The sequence below is a fragment of the Hyperolius riggenbachi genome, chromosome 10, assembly GCF_040937935.1.
Source record: "Hyperolius riggenbachi isolate aHypRig1 chromosome 10, aHypRig1.pri, whole genome shotgun sequence".
Lineage (NCBI taxonomy): Eukaryota > Metazoa > Chordata > Amphibia > Anura > Hyperoliidae > Hyperolius > Hyperolius riggenbachi.
Genome location: NC_090655.1, coordinates 279,071,968 through 279,087,707, shown reverse-complemented (window position 1 = coordinate 279,087,707; position 15,740 = coordinate 279,071,968). Strand labels below are relative to the sequence as shown.

The following is a 15,740-nucleotide window of genomic DNA, read 5'->3' as shown; positions in this document are numbered from 1 at the left end:
TCTTTGAATGGGATTCCCTGATCGCCTATCGCCGGAGGCGATCGGCGGGGCTGGGGGGATGCCGCTGAGCAGCGGCTATCATGTAGCGAGCCGCTACATGATTTAAAAAAAACAAAAAAAAACAACACAAAAAAACGGCAGTGCTGCCCCCTGGCGGTTTTTAATATACCGCCAGGGAGGTTAAGGTGCATTGGCAACAGATAGACACAGGCAGACAAAAACAAGAAGAAAAGTCAAGCAGTGTAGGTGGAAAACATTTACAGCATGAGGGGGGTAATACACCTGGGCAGGCGATGTTGTGCTACAGAGGTGCAAGGAGGGTGCTGCACCCCCTGTGGAGTTTGGAGGACCGGAGCGGGTGCAGGGGAGTCTCCGCGGCCTAAGGGGTAGTATTATCGTAGGAGGGCGGGTGCAGCAGGTGAGGGATAGAGCTCAGCAGGGGAGGGATAGAGCTCAGCAGGGGAGGGATCGAGTTCTAAATATTAACAACAATAACCATAAATTTACAAATGCGCAATCCCAAAAACGTCAGGTGCAGGCACTGGTATCCTTAACCAAAGAAAAAATACAAAGCAACCAAACCAGATTTTAGCCGCACACTGCCACAAGTAATTGAAAATACAAGGACTGCAAGATTTTTTTGAATCAAAAGTAGAAAATCTTTATTGAATAAAATCTTATGAAAAATGCCATTTGCATAGTTCGGCAACTGCTATAGTCGAGCAAGAGACCACCACCACTCTCCAACCCATTAAAAACCCAGCCATATGCCGACCAAAGTGGTACATCCTAGTTCCTCCAACAATGTACGTGAGGTATCCCGAGCCACAGAAATATTCTCTGTAGCTAGGTAAGAATTGAAAAAAATTCACTCACAGAGGTAACAATCAAAATTAATGGAGACCAATAAGATAGGAATATAGACGAACACCAATCGATAACCAATTATACCAGCATGTGACCCCTATTATGCACTGAGCTGATTGGCTATATGCATATAATTATGCCTTACACATAAGCCTATGCAATTGATTTTTCTAACTGGACTGCTAGATTAGAAGAGCAATAAAGGATGCATATATTCAAAAAATATGAAAAAATCGTGGTACCACTTTAAATAGTATGTTTCCAAAACCATAGAGGTGTCAAATGTTATAGTGCAATCCTGTCCCTTGAACAGCATATGTATAGTTCCATCAGGTGTCTCAGCATATATACATGGGGGGAAATTGCCCTAGAAAAAAATAATCTTACCTACGGTGAAAGACAATCATTAAAAAAAACTACAGAGTCAGAAGGATATAATTATTAAACGTAGTGACAAAGGGGGCAATATAGTTCTCTGGCCGCGGGAGATGTACCTGGCAGAGGTTCAAGGACAACTCAATGATAAGGAGTGCTACGAATATGTAACATCTAATCCGTTTATTCGTTTGAAGGATGAATTGAACAGAAAATTACAGTGGGGATATCTGGACAATATCCTCACTGAACGAGAGTACAGGGCATTGTGCGTGGACCAATATTGTATATGCAACCTAAAGTACATAAAAATGTCCAACAACCACCAGGTCGACCCATAATAGCTGCAATTAATGCACCAACTGAAAAGTCAGCACAATATGTCGACCGAAAACTCAAACCGATGGTGGAGAGATTACCCTCCCTTGTATTGGATACAATGCAATTATTAGAAAAATTAGATAAGGTTTCAGTTTCAGAGGGAGCTTTACTTGTAGGCCTTGACGTAGAGTCACTATTCTCTTCTATTCCAAATCATGTGGGCCTAAGGGCAGTTGAAAAATATCTGTCTAAGTATTACCCCTGTGAGGATGACCACAATAATTTTGTAGGCCAACTGCTGTAAATGTATTTTGGATAATTTCTTTTCTTTTGATGGAAGGTTCTATAGACAAAAGAGGAGTGTGGCCATGGGGGCGGCGTGCTTTCCGGCTTATGCGTGTCTTCACCTGGACGCATGGGAGGAGGAGAGGGTCTATGTGGAGCCATGTTTCGGGAGCAAGCCCCCCCTGTGGCTTCGCTATGTGGATGATATATTCATGTTATGGACCGGCACTAGAAAGCAGTTGGAGCAATTTATCCCATTTTTGAATACTAATAATTACAATATTTTTTTAACATACAAAGTGCATGAACAAGAAATTTAATTTTTAGATGTTAAAATCAGAAAGGAAGGCGACAAACTGAAAACCTCGACTTATGGAAAACCGACAGCAGGTAACCTTTTACTTCACTAGAATAGTGCCCACCTTGATTCACAAAAGAGGGCAGTTCCTATTGGACAGTTCCTGAGACTGCGTAGGAACTGTAGTGATGTGGCAGAATTTAAAATGGAGGCCCACGATTTGAAGGAGAGACTAAGAGCACGAGGTTATCCTCACAAGTTATTGAAATCAGCCCTGTATCGGGCATTAAGAATAGATCGAGATACACTATTGACCAAAAAAATCAAACATGACGAAAATCTACCTATTTGCCACATTGGGGTAGATTGAAAGATACTCTACATAGGTTCTGGCCCATTCTATTGACAGAGAAGAGACTTTCAAAGATAGTGGGACCTAGACCTGTATTAACCGCAAGAAGAAATAAAAACTTAGCTGACTTGTTGACATCTTCTGAGTTTAAAACTTACCCTAGACAACAATTTTTTAAACCTTAAAATGGGATGCGCAAATGTAATGACTGCTCTATATGTCCCTTGGTAGAGGTTACCGATAAATTTACTAACTCAGCTACAACAAAAACTTTTTTCATTAGATATCCTATGACATGTAAGACTAAAAACGTAGTATATCAGATGATATGCCCATGTGGGAAATTTTATATAGGAAAAACAAAGCAGCACGTGAGAAGTATTGTCGATGGAGGAAAAAAGGAAAATGCCGAAAAAGAAAAAACTCCAGTGGTTCTCCACTTTTTAGAACATCCTAATGCTGATCCCTCTGTGTTAAAGGTAAAAGCGATCTACCATCTAGACCCTGGAATTAGATTGACTAATACAGATGTGCAATTGTACGAGAAGGAGAGTTTTTGGATATACATGCTGGATACTTTGAGCCCCAAGGGTCTAAATACTGACCTAAATTTGAAGGTGTTTTTGTAAATATACATATATATGTACAGTTATGTTTTGGGAATTGAGATGGAGGTAGGGCTGCTGGCCGCCTTTGGGGGAGGGGGAGACATTCCCGGTTAGTTTATATGGATATGTAGATGCCATGATTCCATGTAGACTATGCCCACCTATAGGTAAGAATATAATAAAAATGTTTTAACAAGATTATAAAGTGAACCTATAGTGTATCAAAATAGTGGGACTGCTAAGGTTAGTCATATAATATGAAATGTTGTAGTCTGTGCTTAAGCCACAAGATGGCGAATGTTTCCTATTATTGGAAAGTTGGGTGTGGTGTAATAACACCTACCAGCCACACGATGTCAGCATAGGATAAGAAATGACTATACAGCAGCCTCACATAATGGAAATGAAAAAACATTGAACGTTTTGGCCACAAGATGGTGGTAACTTGGCAAATATCCAAAAGTTAAGTATCCCAGCTATAAACACACCATACTTTGTAACACAGTGAATGTGGAAACAGGTGATTGATCTGACGAAGTTCCGGGGGCAGGACGAAATGCATCAACATGGATCACGGACATAGCTGGACACACCAAGCAGCCATGCCAGCATGGTAGGGAGACCAATATCTGTGCAAGTCTGGGCCCAGCAAAACTAGGACTTTCATACAGGCATAAAGAGAAACAAAAGCACTGCCAGGAAAACAATAAGTATATAAGTTATCTAATAGAGCAATGCATTGCCCGCTGAGGTCTGTTTGGGAAAGGATTCCTGTTGCGATTGGGCAGTGAATCAAATGTAATGACTGCTATTTTTATTGCTGATGCCAAGATACATCAGGACAGCGTTTATCTTGCTGTGGTGCTAAGCTGACAGGGAGCTAAATGCTTGCCTTGCTACACATCAACTGTCGCTTTACAGCTATATTGAATGAAGAGCTTTATGCTTGTGGCTGTATGTAAGCCTGTTTATCCAGCTAATTATCAAAAGGACTGTGTTCTTTGGCTTGCTGCTACTTGTGCTTGCTTTTTTGTGGATAAGATCATTGCCCATATGCTTAACAAGAAATATATGCTGAGACACCTGATGGAACTATACCTATGCTGTTCAAGGGACAGGATTGCACTATAAAATTTGACACCTCTATGGTTTTTGGAAACATACTATTTAAAGTGGTACCACGATTTTTTCATATTTTTTGAATATATGCATCCTTTATTGCTCTTCTAATCTAGCAGTCCAGTTAGAAAAATCAATTGCATAGGCTTATGTGTAAGGCATAATTATATGCATATAGCCATTCAGCTCAGTGCATAATAGGGGTCACATGCTGGTATAATTGGTTATCGATTGGTGTTCGTCTATATTCCGATCTTATTGGTCTCCATTAATTTTGATTGTTACCTTTGTGAGTGTATTTTTTTCAATTCTTACCTAGCTACAGAGAATATTTCTGTGGCCCGGGATACCTCACGTACATTGTTGGAGGAACTAGGATGTACCACTTTGGTCGGCATATGGCTGGGTTTTTAATGGGTTAGGGAGTGGTGGTGGTCTCTTGCTCGACTATAGCAGTTGCCGAACTATGCAAATGGCATTTTTCATAAGATTTTATTCAATAAAGATTTTCTACTTTTTATTCAAAAAAAATCTTGCAGTCCTTGTATTTTCAATTACTTGTGGCAGTGTGCGGCTAAAAACTGGTTCGAGGGATAGAGTTCAGCAGGAGGGCAGGCTCAGCAGGGGAGAGATAGAGTTCAGCAGGAGGGCGGGCTCAGGAGGGGAGGGAGAGAGTTCAGCAGGAGGACGGACTCAGCTGGGGAGGGATAGAGTTCAGCAGGAGGACGGACTCAGCAGGGGAGGGATAGAGTTCAGCAGGAGGGTGAACAGCATGGGAGGGATAGAGTTCAGCAGGAGGGTGGGCTCAGCAGGGGAGGGATAGAGTTCAGCAGGAGGGTGGGCTCAGCAGGGGAGGGATAGAGTTCAGCAGGAGGGTGGGCTCAGCAGGGGAGGGATGGAGTTCAGCAGGAGGGCAGGCTCAGCAGGGGAGGGATGGAGTTTAGCAGGAGTCGGGCTCAGCAGGGGAGGGATAGAGTTTAGCAGGAGTCGGGCTCAGCAGGGGAGGGATAGAGTTTAGCAGGAGTCGGGCTCAGCAGGGGAGGGATGGAGTTTAGCAGGAGTCGGGCTCAGCAGGGGAGGGATAGAGTTTAGCAGGAGTCGGGCTCAGCTGGGGAGGGATAGAGTTCAGAAGGAGGGTGGGCACAGCAGGGGACGGATAGAGTTCAGCAGGAGGACAGACTAAGCAGGGGAGGGATAGAGTTCAGAAGGAGGGCGGGCTCAGCTGGGGAGGGATAGAGTTCAGCAGGAGGGCGGGCTCAGCTGGGGAGGGATAGAGTTCAGCAGGAGGGCGGGCTCAGCAGAGGAGGGAAGATGCTGCTACACCTGTTTGTTCTAGAGGAGATGGTCCTATAATGGTGGCCAGATGGGAGGAGCTCAAAGAAGCGGTTGCCTGGGTGGGAGGGGTCACGTGAGATCTTGATGGCGCTAGACCTCATTCTCGCCGTGTGGAGATTGAGAGGTGGCAGGGATGATCCAATGATCTTTTCCACAGCGCTTGTACCTGTCGCTGGTAGAGATGGCCCAAACTGTTCGCCGGTGGACAGTTCCTGGTGAACTTGGGCAGTTGACTGTACAACAGAGAAACAGAGAGAGGGAACTCTCCTGTCCTTAGTTCAGTCTGGATGAATGGGAGCTTCTAATATCCCCACATCTGCAGCTCACAGCAGGTAAATAACAATGCTATATAGAACTTTCCTGGAGTCTCACATTCTTATTTTCACTTTAAGGGGTTGTATCCTGACTCTGAATTATGCACAGCAGTGAAATCAGAGTGATTTAAAATCTGGTTTATTCAGCTCCCAGCTAAAACAAATAATGATCATTTCAGCACTCTTGTGTTATCAGGAGTGTTTGTTCAGTCAGATAAAAGTGTTTTGGCTTTTATCTACTCTTCAGGAGAGCCATGGCTGCATGGGACTGCAGATCCTGCCTCATTTGTATAGATAAAGCACCTGGTTTATTAACCCTTACATTGAAAAACAAAAAAGTGAACACAAAGCAAGTTCTAACTAGGCTCAGTACTATATGTACCCATATTTATCTCATCATGTCACTTCATATCAGGGACTTTTACACTTTATAAAACAATGTACTGAGTAGCATGAAAAAATCCTCAGCAATCCTCAACACAAATGTTTAATAAGCTGTGACTTACGCCAAAAAAATTTCCCACATTCAGCACATGAATAGGGCTTCTCACCAGTGTGAGATCTCTCATGACTGACAAGATATGGTTTCTTAGCAAAACATTTCCCACACTCAGCGCATGAATAGGGCTTCTCACCAGTGTGAGATCTCTCATGTTGGACAAGGTCGAATTTCCGTGCAAAACATTTCCCACACTCAGCACATGAATAGGGCTTCTCACCAGTGTGAGATCTCTCATGTGTGACAAAATATGATTTACTCACAAAACATTTCCCACACTCAGCACATGAATAGGGCTTCTCACCAGTATGAAATCTCTCATGGATGACAAGATTTGCTTTCTTAATAAAACATTTGCCACACTCAGGACATGAATAGGGCTTCTCACTAGTGTGAGTTCTCTCATGCATAACAAGGTGTGATTTATTAACAAAACATTTCCCACACTGAGCACATGAATAGGGCTTCTCACCAGTGTGAGTTCTCTCATGTTGGACAAGGTCGAATTTTCGTGCAAAACATTTCCCACACTCAGCACATGAAAAAGGCTTCTCACCAGAGTGAGTTCTCTTATGTGTGTCAAAATATGATTTACTCACAAAACATTTCCCACACTCAGCACATGAATAGGGCTTCTCACCAGTGTGAGATCTCTCATGTCTGATAAGATATGATTTCTGTGTAAAACATTTCCCACACTCAGCACATGAATAGGGCTTCTCACCAGTATGATATCTCTCATGTCTGATAAGATTTGATTTCTGTGTAAAACATTTCCCACACTCAGCACATGAATAGGGCTTCTCACCAGTGTGAGATCTCTTATGTGTGACAAGCTGTGATTTCCATGCATAACATTTCCCACACGTGGAACATGAATAAGACCGTCCAGCAGGGGGAGAGCTGTGCTGGGTATGAGACCTCTCAGGGTTAGACAGGTTAGGGGAGTCTGGGGGAATATTTGGGGTCACCAGGATATCTGCAGGAGACTCTTGTCCAGTGACATCATCATCCGTTGTGCAGTCTGTAGATACAGAGAGACGAGTCTCTGAGAGGTTCCTGATGCCGGGACTCTGTGCTGCAAATAGAGAAACATCATCACTTCCTGTTAGAGAGTTCTGAGGGGAGGAACAATTATCATTAGGGATGAAAGGAAAGAGGAGGGTCTGCACTGCTGTACAGGGCCGGATTTAAGCAAAGACCAAATAGGCCTTGGCCTAGGGTGCCAGAATAGCCAGGGGGCATTGCCGGCAGTGAGCTTGTAATGCCAGATAACCTGCCTAAACATTGACAGGCTGCCAGTCGTCGGGAAGCCCCGGACCACACTATTCTCCTTCACCAGTGCTGCACACAGCTATGTACCTAGCAGCCAGACCTGATCTGCAACCGCCCTGCTTAAGATTTTGCAGCACACTGCTGCGGGGAAGGGGGGGGGGAGGGGTTATGGACAACCAGGTCGAAAAGTAAGGATTAGAAAGGTGCAGTAATTAGGGACAGTCAACTCACAGTCAGGAAGCCTGTCACCCTCTCCGCTTGCCGAGTCCAACTCCGCCTCTTTCTCAGTCAGCTAACCGTGAAGAGAGGTGGGACTTACATATTACGTTCTAGGACTTCAGAGAATACCCAGGGCACAGAGGGAGTGACATCATAGCATCTATCTGCACTACGAGATGCCTTTGTGTCTGATGTCTAAATGATGATTCATCCTGCCATCCAATCTCAAACAAGCACCAATCCTCTGTCCAACATGGCCAGTTTACTGAGGTACCTCGGGGTGCAGTTTATCTAGGCAAATTGTATTGTATTAGTTCTGCTAGTAATTGCTCAGTAGTTCAGGGATCAGTAGCTCTTTCTAATCCGCTGCACGCATTCCTTGATTGCAATCTTGCAGAGCTGTGTCACTTGTTCCTTTGCTTGCCGTCTAATGTATGGCAGCTTGAGCTTGCTTCAAACTCTTATCTTCTCTCTTAACACTGTCTTCTCCCTCTATAGTCCATGCCATTTAACACTATCATGCAAACACCTCCCCAGGCCTTTCCTCCTATTCCCCCGGGGACATATCTTACAAAAGACTCTGAATATAATAAGGACCAGTTGGCACCTCCTCTCTCTAATGATCTTTTCTCCAAAAGTTTGTTGTGCTTTGTCCAAAACCACAGCGCTTCAATGTGCCATATATCTCAAATGTTGATTTGTGTATTCACCTACCCTTATACAGGGTTACTATCACACCACAGAGCAATCTTGCACCAATTGCTGGAAAATAGCATATCCTTAAGTGGTCATATGAGTTTGAGATTTATTTTTCATGATTCACTGTTGCTGGTAAAAAAACAAAACAAAAACAAAAAAAACAAGATGAACAGAGCTAAAAGCTGCATTTTGTTGTGTACCTTTTGTAAACTGTTCCAATGTGTCCATATTGTGGCTAAGGATAGCCATACACATACCAAAAGCCAGGCATTACAGTCACAATCAAAATCTGAATGCCAAAATCACACTCTTAATGGTTAACTGTTAATGTTAATCAATGGGTGCACCATGCTTGACACACACCATACTAGGCCTGAACGATTTTAGGAAAAGATTGAATTGCATGATTTCTGTCAGAAATTGCGATTTCGATTCGATTCACGATTTTCTTCAAATCAAGCTTTATCGCTAATTTCACAATGTACACCATAACATTTGCAAGCATACGCTGACAGAAAAGGACATCAAATCAAATTAATATTATGATGTCATTTTCTGTCATGTTTGTAATGCACAGCTCCCCACTATATCAGACAACAGCCATGCAGAATAGAATGCCACAAATGCACAGCTCCCCACTATATCAGACAACAGCCATGCAGAATAGAATGCCACAAATGCACAGCTCCCGACTATATCAGACAACAGCCATGCAGAATAGATTGCCACAAATGCAAAGTGCCCCACTGCAGCAGACAACAGCCATGCAGAATAGATTGCCACAAATGCACAGCTCCCCACTATATCAGACAACAGCCATGCAGAATAGATTGCCACAAATTCACAGCTCCCCACTATATCAGACAACAGCCATGCAGAATAGATTGCCACAAATTCACACAGTGCCCCACTGCAGCAGACAACAGCCATGCAGAATAGATTGCCACAAATTCATAGCTCCCCACTATATCAGACAACAGCCATGCAGAATAGATTGCCACAAATGCACAGTGCCCCACTGCAGCAGACAACAGCCATGCAGAATAGATTGCCACAAATGCACAGCTCCCCACTATATCAGACAACAGCCATGCAGAATAGATTTCCACAAATGCAAAGTGCCCCACTGCAGCAGACAACAGCCACGCAGAATAGATTGCCACAAATTCACACAGTGCCCCACTGCAGCAGACAACAGCCATGCAGAATAGATTGTAACAAATGCACACAGTGCCCCACTGCAGCAGACAACAGCCATGAACAATAGATTGCCACAAATGCACAGTGCCCCACTGCAGCAGACAACAGCCATGCAGAATAGATTGCCACAAATTCACACAGTGCCCCACTGCAGCAGACAACAGCCATGCAGAATAGATTGCCACAAATTCATAGCTCCCCACTATATCAGACAACAGCCATGCAGAATAGATTGCCACAAATGCACAGTGCCCCACTGCAGCAGACAACAGCCATGCAGAATAGATTGCCACAAATGCACAGCTCCCCACTATATCAGACAACAGCCATGCAGAATAGATTTCCACAAATGCAAAGTGCCCCACTGCAGCAGACAACAGCCACGCAGAATAGATTGCCACAAATTCACACAGTGCCCCACTGCAGCAGACAACAGCCATGCAGAATAGATTGTAACAAATGCACACAGTGCCCCACTGCAGCAGACAACAGCCATGAACAATAGATTGCCACAAATGCACAGTGCCCCACTGCAGCAGACAACAGCCATGCAGAATAGATTGCCACAAATTCACACAGTGCCCCACTGCAGCAGACAACAGCCATGCAGAATAGATTGCCACAAATTCACACAGTGCCCCACTGCAGCAGACAACAGCCATGCAGAATAGATTGCCACAAATGCACAGTGCCCCACTGCAGCAGACAACAGCCATGCAGAATAGATTGCCACAAATTCACACAGTGCCCCACTGCAGCAAACAGCCATGCAGAATAGATTGCCACAAATGCACAGCTCCCCACTATATCAGACAACAGCCATGCAGAATAGATTGCCACAAATGCAAAGTGCCCCACTGCAGCAGACAACAGCCATGCAGAATAGATTGCCACAAATGCACACAGTGCCCCACTGCAGCAGACAACAGCCATGCAGAATAGATTGCCACAAATGCACAGCTCCCCACTATATCAGACAACAGCCATGCAGAATAGATTGCCACAAATGCAAAGTGCCCCACTGCAGCAGACAACAGCCATGCAGAATAGATTGCCACAAATGCACACAGTGCCCCACTGCAGCAGACAACAGCCATGCAGAATAGATTGCCACAAATGCAAAGTGCCCCACTGCAGCAGACAACAGCCATGCAGAATAGATTGCCACAAATGCACAGTGCCCCACTGCAGCAGACAACAGCCATGCAGAATAGATTGCCACAAATTCACACAGTGCCCCACTGCAGCAGACAACAGCCATGCAGAATAGATTGCCACAAATGCACAGCTCCCCACTATATCAGACAACAGCCATGCAGAATAGATTGCCACAAATGCAAAGTGCCCCACTGCAGCAGACAACAGCCATGCAGAATAGATTGCCACAAATGCACACAGTGCCCCACTGCAGCAGACAACAGCCATGCAGAATAGATTGCCACAAATGCACACAGTGCCCCACTGCAGCAGACAACAGCGATGCAGAATAGATTGCCACAAATTCACAGTGCCCCATTGCAGCAGACAACAGCTATGCAGAATAGATAGCCACAAATGCACAGTGCCCCACTGCAGCAGACAACAGCCATGCAGAATAGATTGCCACAAATTCACACAGTGCCCCACTGCAGCAGACAACAGCCATGCAGAATAGATTGCCACAAATGCACAGTGCCCCACTGCAGCAGACAACAGCCATGCAGAATAGATTGCCACAAATGCACAGTGCCCCACTGCAGCAGACAACAGCCATGCAGAATAGATTGCCACAAATGCACAGTGCCTCACTGCAGCAGACAACAGCCATGCAGAATAGATTGCCACACATGCACAGCTCCCAACTATATCAGACAACAGCCATGCAGAATAGATTGCCACAAATGCACAGTGCCCCACTGCAGCAGACAACAGCCATGCAGAATAGATTGCCACAAATGCACAGTGCCTCACTGCAGCAGACAACAGCCATGCAGAATAGATTGCCATAAATTCACACAGTGCCCCACTGCAGCAGACAACAGCCATGCAGAATAGATTGCCACAAATGTACACAGTGCCCCACTGCAGCAGACAACAGCCATGCAGAATAGATTGCCACAAATGCACAGCTCCCCACTATATCAGACAACAGCCATGCAGAATAGATTTCCACAAATGCAAAGTGCCCCACTGCAGCAGACAACAGCAAAGCAGAATAGATTGCCACAAATTCACACAGTGCCCCACTGCAGCAGACAACAGCCATGCAGAATAGATTGTAACAAATGCACACAGTGCCCCACTGCAGCAGACAACAGCCATGAACAATAGATTGCCACAAATGCACAGTGCCCCACTGCAGCAGACAACAGCCATGCAGAATAGATTGCCACAAATTCACACAGTGCCCCACTGCAGCAGACAACAGCCATGCAGAATAGATTGCCACAAATTCATAGCTCCCCACTATATCAGACAACAGCCATGCAGAATAGATTGCCACAAATGCACAGTGCCCCACTGCAGCAGACAACAGCCATGCAGAATAGATTGCCACAAATGCACAGCTCCCCACTATATCAGACAACAGCCATGCAGAATAGATTTCCACAAATGCAAAGTGCCCCACTGCAGCAGACAACAGCCACGCAGAATAGATTGCCACAAATTCACACAGTGCCCCACTGCAGCAGACAACAGCCATGCAGAATAGATTGTAACAAATGCACACAGTGCCCCACTGCAGCAGACAACAGCCATGAACAATAGATTGCCACAAATGCACAGTGCCCCACTGCAGCAGACAACAGCCATGCAGAATAGATTGCCACAAATTCACACAGTGCCCCACTGCAGCAGACAACAGCCATGCAGAATAGATTGCCACAAGTTCACACAGTGCCCCACTGCAGCAGACAACAGCCATGCAGAATAGATTGCCACAAATGCACAGTGCCCCACTGCAGCAGACAACAGCCACGCAGAATAGATTGCCACAAATTCACACAGTGCCCCACTGCAGCAGATAACAGCCATGCAGAATAGATTGTAACAAATGCACACAGTGCCCCACTGCAGCAGACAACAGCCATGAACAATAGATTGCCACAAATGCACAGTGCCCCACTGCAGCAGACAACAGCCATGCAGAATAGATTGCCACAAATTCACACAGTGCCCCACTGCAGCAGACAACAGCCATGCAGAATAGATTGCCACAAATTCACACAGTGCCCCACTGCAGCAGACAACAGCCATGCAGAATAGATTGCCACAAATGCACAGTGCCCCACTGCAGCAGACAACAGCCATGCAGAATAGATTGCCACAAATTCACACAGTGCCCCACTGCAGCAGACAACAGCCATGCAGAATAGATTGCCACAAATGCACAGCTCCCCACTATATCAGACAACAGCCATGCAGAATAGATTGCCACAAATGCAAAGTGCCCCACTGCAGCAGACAACAGCCATGCAGAATAGATTGCCACAAATGCACACAGTGCCCCACTGCAGCAGACAACAGCCATGCAGAATAGATTGCCACAAATGCACAGCTCCCCACTATATCAGACAACAGCCATGCAGAATAGATTGCCACAAATGCAAAGTGCCCCACTGCAGCAGACAACAGCCATGCAGAATAGATTGCCACAAATGCACACAGTGCCCCACTGCAGCAGACAACAGCCATGCAGAATAGATTGCCACAAATGCAAAGTACCCCACTGCAGCAGACAACAGCCATGCAGAATAGATTGCCACAAATGCACAGTGCCCCACTGCAGCAGACAACAGCCATGCAGAATAGATTGCCACAAATTCACACAGTGCCCCACTGCAGCAGACAACAGCCATGCAGAATAGATTGCCACAAATGCACAGCTCCCCACTATATCAGACAACAGCCATGCAGAATAGATTGCCACAAATGCAAAGTGCCCCACTGCAGCAGACAACAGCCATGCAGAATAGATTGCCACAAATGCACACAGTGCCCCACTGCAGCAGACAACAGCCATGCAGAATAGATTGCCACAAATGCACACAGTGCCCCACTGCAGCAGACAACAGCGATGCAGAATAGATTGCCACAAATTCACAGTGCCCCATTGCAGCAGACAACAGCTATGCAGAATAGATAGCCACAAATGCACAGTGCCCCACTGCAGCAGACAACAGCCATGCAGAATAGATTGCCACAAATTCACACCGTGCCCCACTGCAGCAGACAACAGCCATGCAGAATAGATTGCCACAAATGCACAGTGCCCCACTGCAGCAGACAACAGCCATGCAGAATAGATTGCCACAAATGCACAGTGCCCCACTGCAGCAGACAACAGCCATGCAGAATAGATTGCCACAAATGCACAGTGCCTCACTGCAGCAGACAACAGCCATGCAGAATAGATTGCCACACATGCACAGCTCCCAACTATATCAGACAACAGCCATGCAGAATAGATTGCCACAAATGCACAGTGCCCCACTGCAGCAGACAACAGCCATGCAGAATAGATTGCCACAAATGCACAGTGCCCCACTGCAGCAGACAACAGCCATGCAGAATAGATTGCCATAAATTCACACAGTGCCCCACTGCAGCAGACAACAGCCATGCAGAATAGATTGCCACAAATGTACACAGTGCCCCACTGCAGCAGACAACAGCCATGCAGAATAGATTGCCACAAATGCACAGCTCCCCACTATATCAGACAACAGCCATGCAGAATAGATTTCCACAAATGCAAAGTGCCCCACTGCAGCAGACAACAGCCACGCAGAATAGATTGCCACAAATTCACACAGTGCCCCACTGCAGCAGACAACAGCCATGCAGAATAGATTGTAACAAATGCACACAGTGCCCCACTGCAGCAGACAACAGCCATGAACAATAGATTGCCACAAATGCACAGTGCCCCACTGCAGCAGACAACAGCCATGCAGAATAGATTGCCACAAATTCACACAGTGCCCCACTGCAGCAGACAACAGCCATGCAGAATAGATTGCCACAAATTCATAGCTCCCCACTATATCAGACAACAGCCATGCAGAATAGATTGCCACAAATTCATAGCTCCCCACTATATCAGACAACAGCCATGCAGAATAGATTGCCACAAATGCACAGTGCCCCACTGCAGCAGACAACAGCCATGCAGAATAGATTGCCACAAATGCACAGCTCCCCACTATATCAGACAACAGCCATGCAGAATAGATTGCCACAAATGCACAGTGCCCCACTGCAGCAGACAACAGCCATGCAGAATAGATTGCCACAAATGCACAGTGCCCCACTGCAGCAGACAACAGCCATGCAGAATAGATTTCCACAAATGCAAAGTGCCCCACTGCAGCAGTCAACAGCCACGCAGAATAGATTGCCACAAATTCACACAGTGCCCCACTGCAGCAGACAACAGCCATGCAGAATAGATTGTAACAAATGCACACAGTGCCCCACTGCAGCAGACAACAGCCATGAACAATAGATTGCCACAAATGCACAGTGCCCCACTGCAGCAGACAACAGCCATGCAGAATAGATTGCCACAAATTCACACAGTGCCCCACTGCAGCAGACAACAGCCATGCAGAATAGATTGCCACAAATGCACAGTGCCCCACTGCAGCAGACAACAGCCATGCAGAATAGATTGCCACAAATTCACACAGTGCCCCACTGCAGCAGACAACAGCCATGCAGAATAGATTGCCACAAATGCACAGCTCCCCACTATATCAGACAACAGCCATGCAGAATAGATTGCCACAAATGCAAAGTGCCCCACTGCAGCAGACAACAGCCATGCAGAATAGATTGCCACAAATGCACAGCTCCCCACTATATCAGACAACAGCCATGCAGAATAGATTGCCACAAATGCAAAGTGCCCCACTGCAGCAGACAACAGCCATGCAGAATAGATTGCCACAAATGCACACAGTGCCCCACTGCAGCAGACAACAGCCATGCA

At 45.8% G+C, this 15,740-nt stretch overlaps 1 protein-coding gene across 1 annotated transcript in view; it reads right to left on the bottom strand.

The window, feature by feature from the left end:
* The window catches only part of LOC137535449 (zinc finger protein 208-like), a 292,522-nt gene that overhangs the window by 100,737 nt on the left and 176,045 nt on the right, over positions 1 to 15,740 (bottom strand). Inside the window, exons 10-11 of the mRNA XM_068257277.1 lie at positions 6,377 to 7,201; positions 2,529 to 2,535 (exon numbers count right to left, since the gene is read on the bottom strand). Coding sequence (XP_068113378.1) covers positions 2,529 to 2,535; positions 6,377 to 7,201 — 832 coding nt within the window. The remainder of the gene's footprint in view (positions 1 to 2,528; positions 2,536 to 6,376; positions 7,202 to 15,740) is intronic.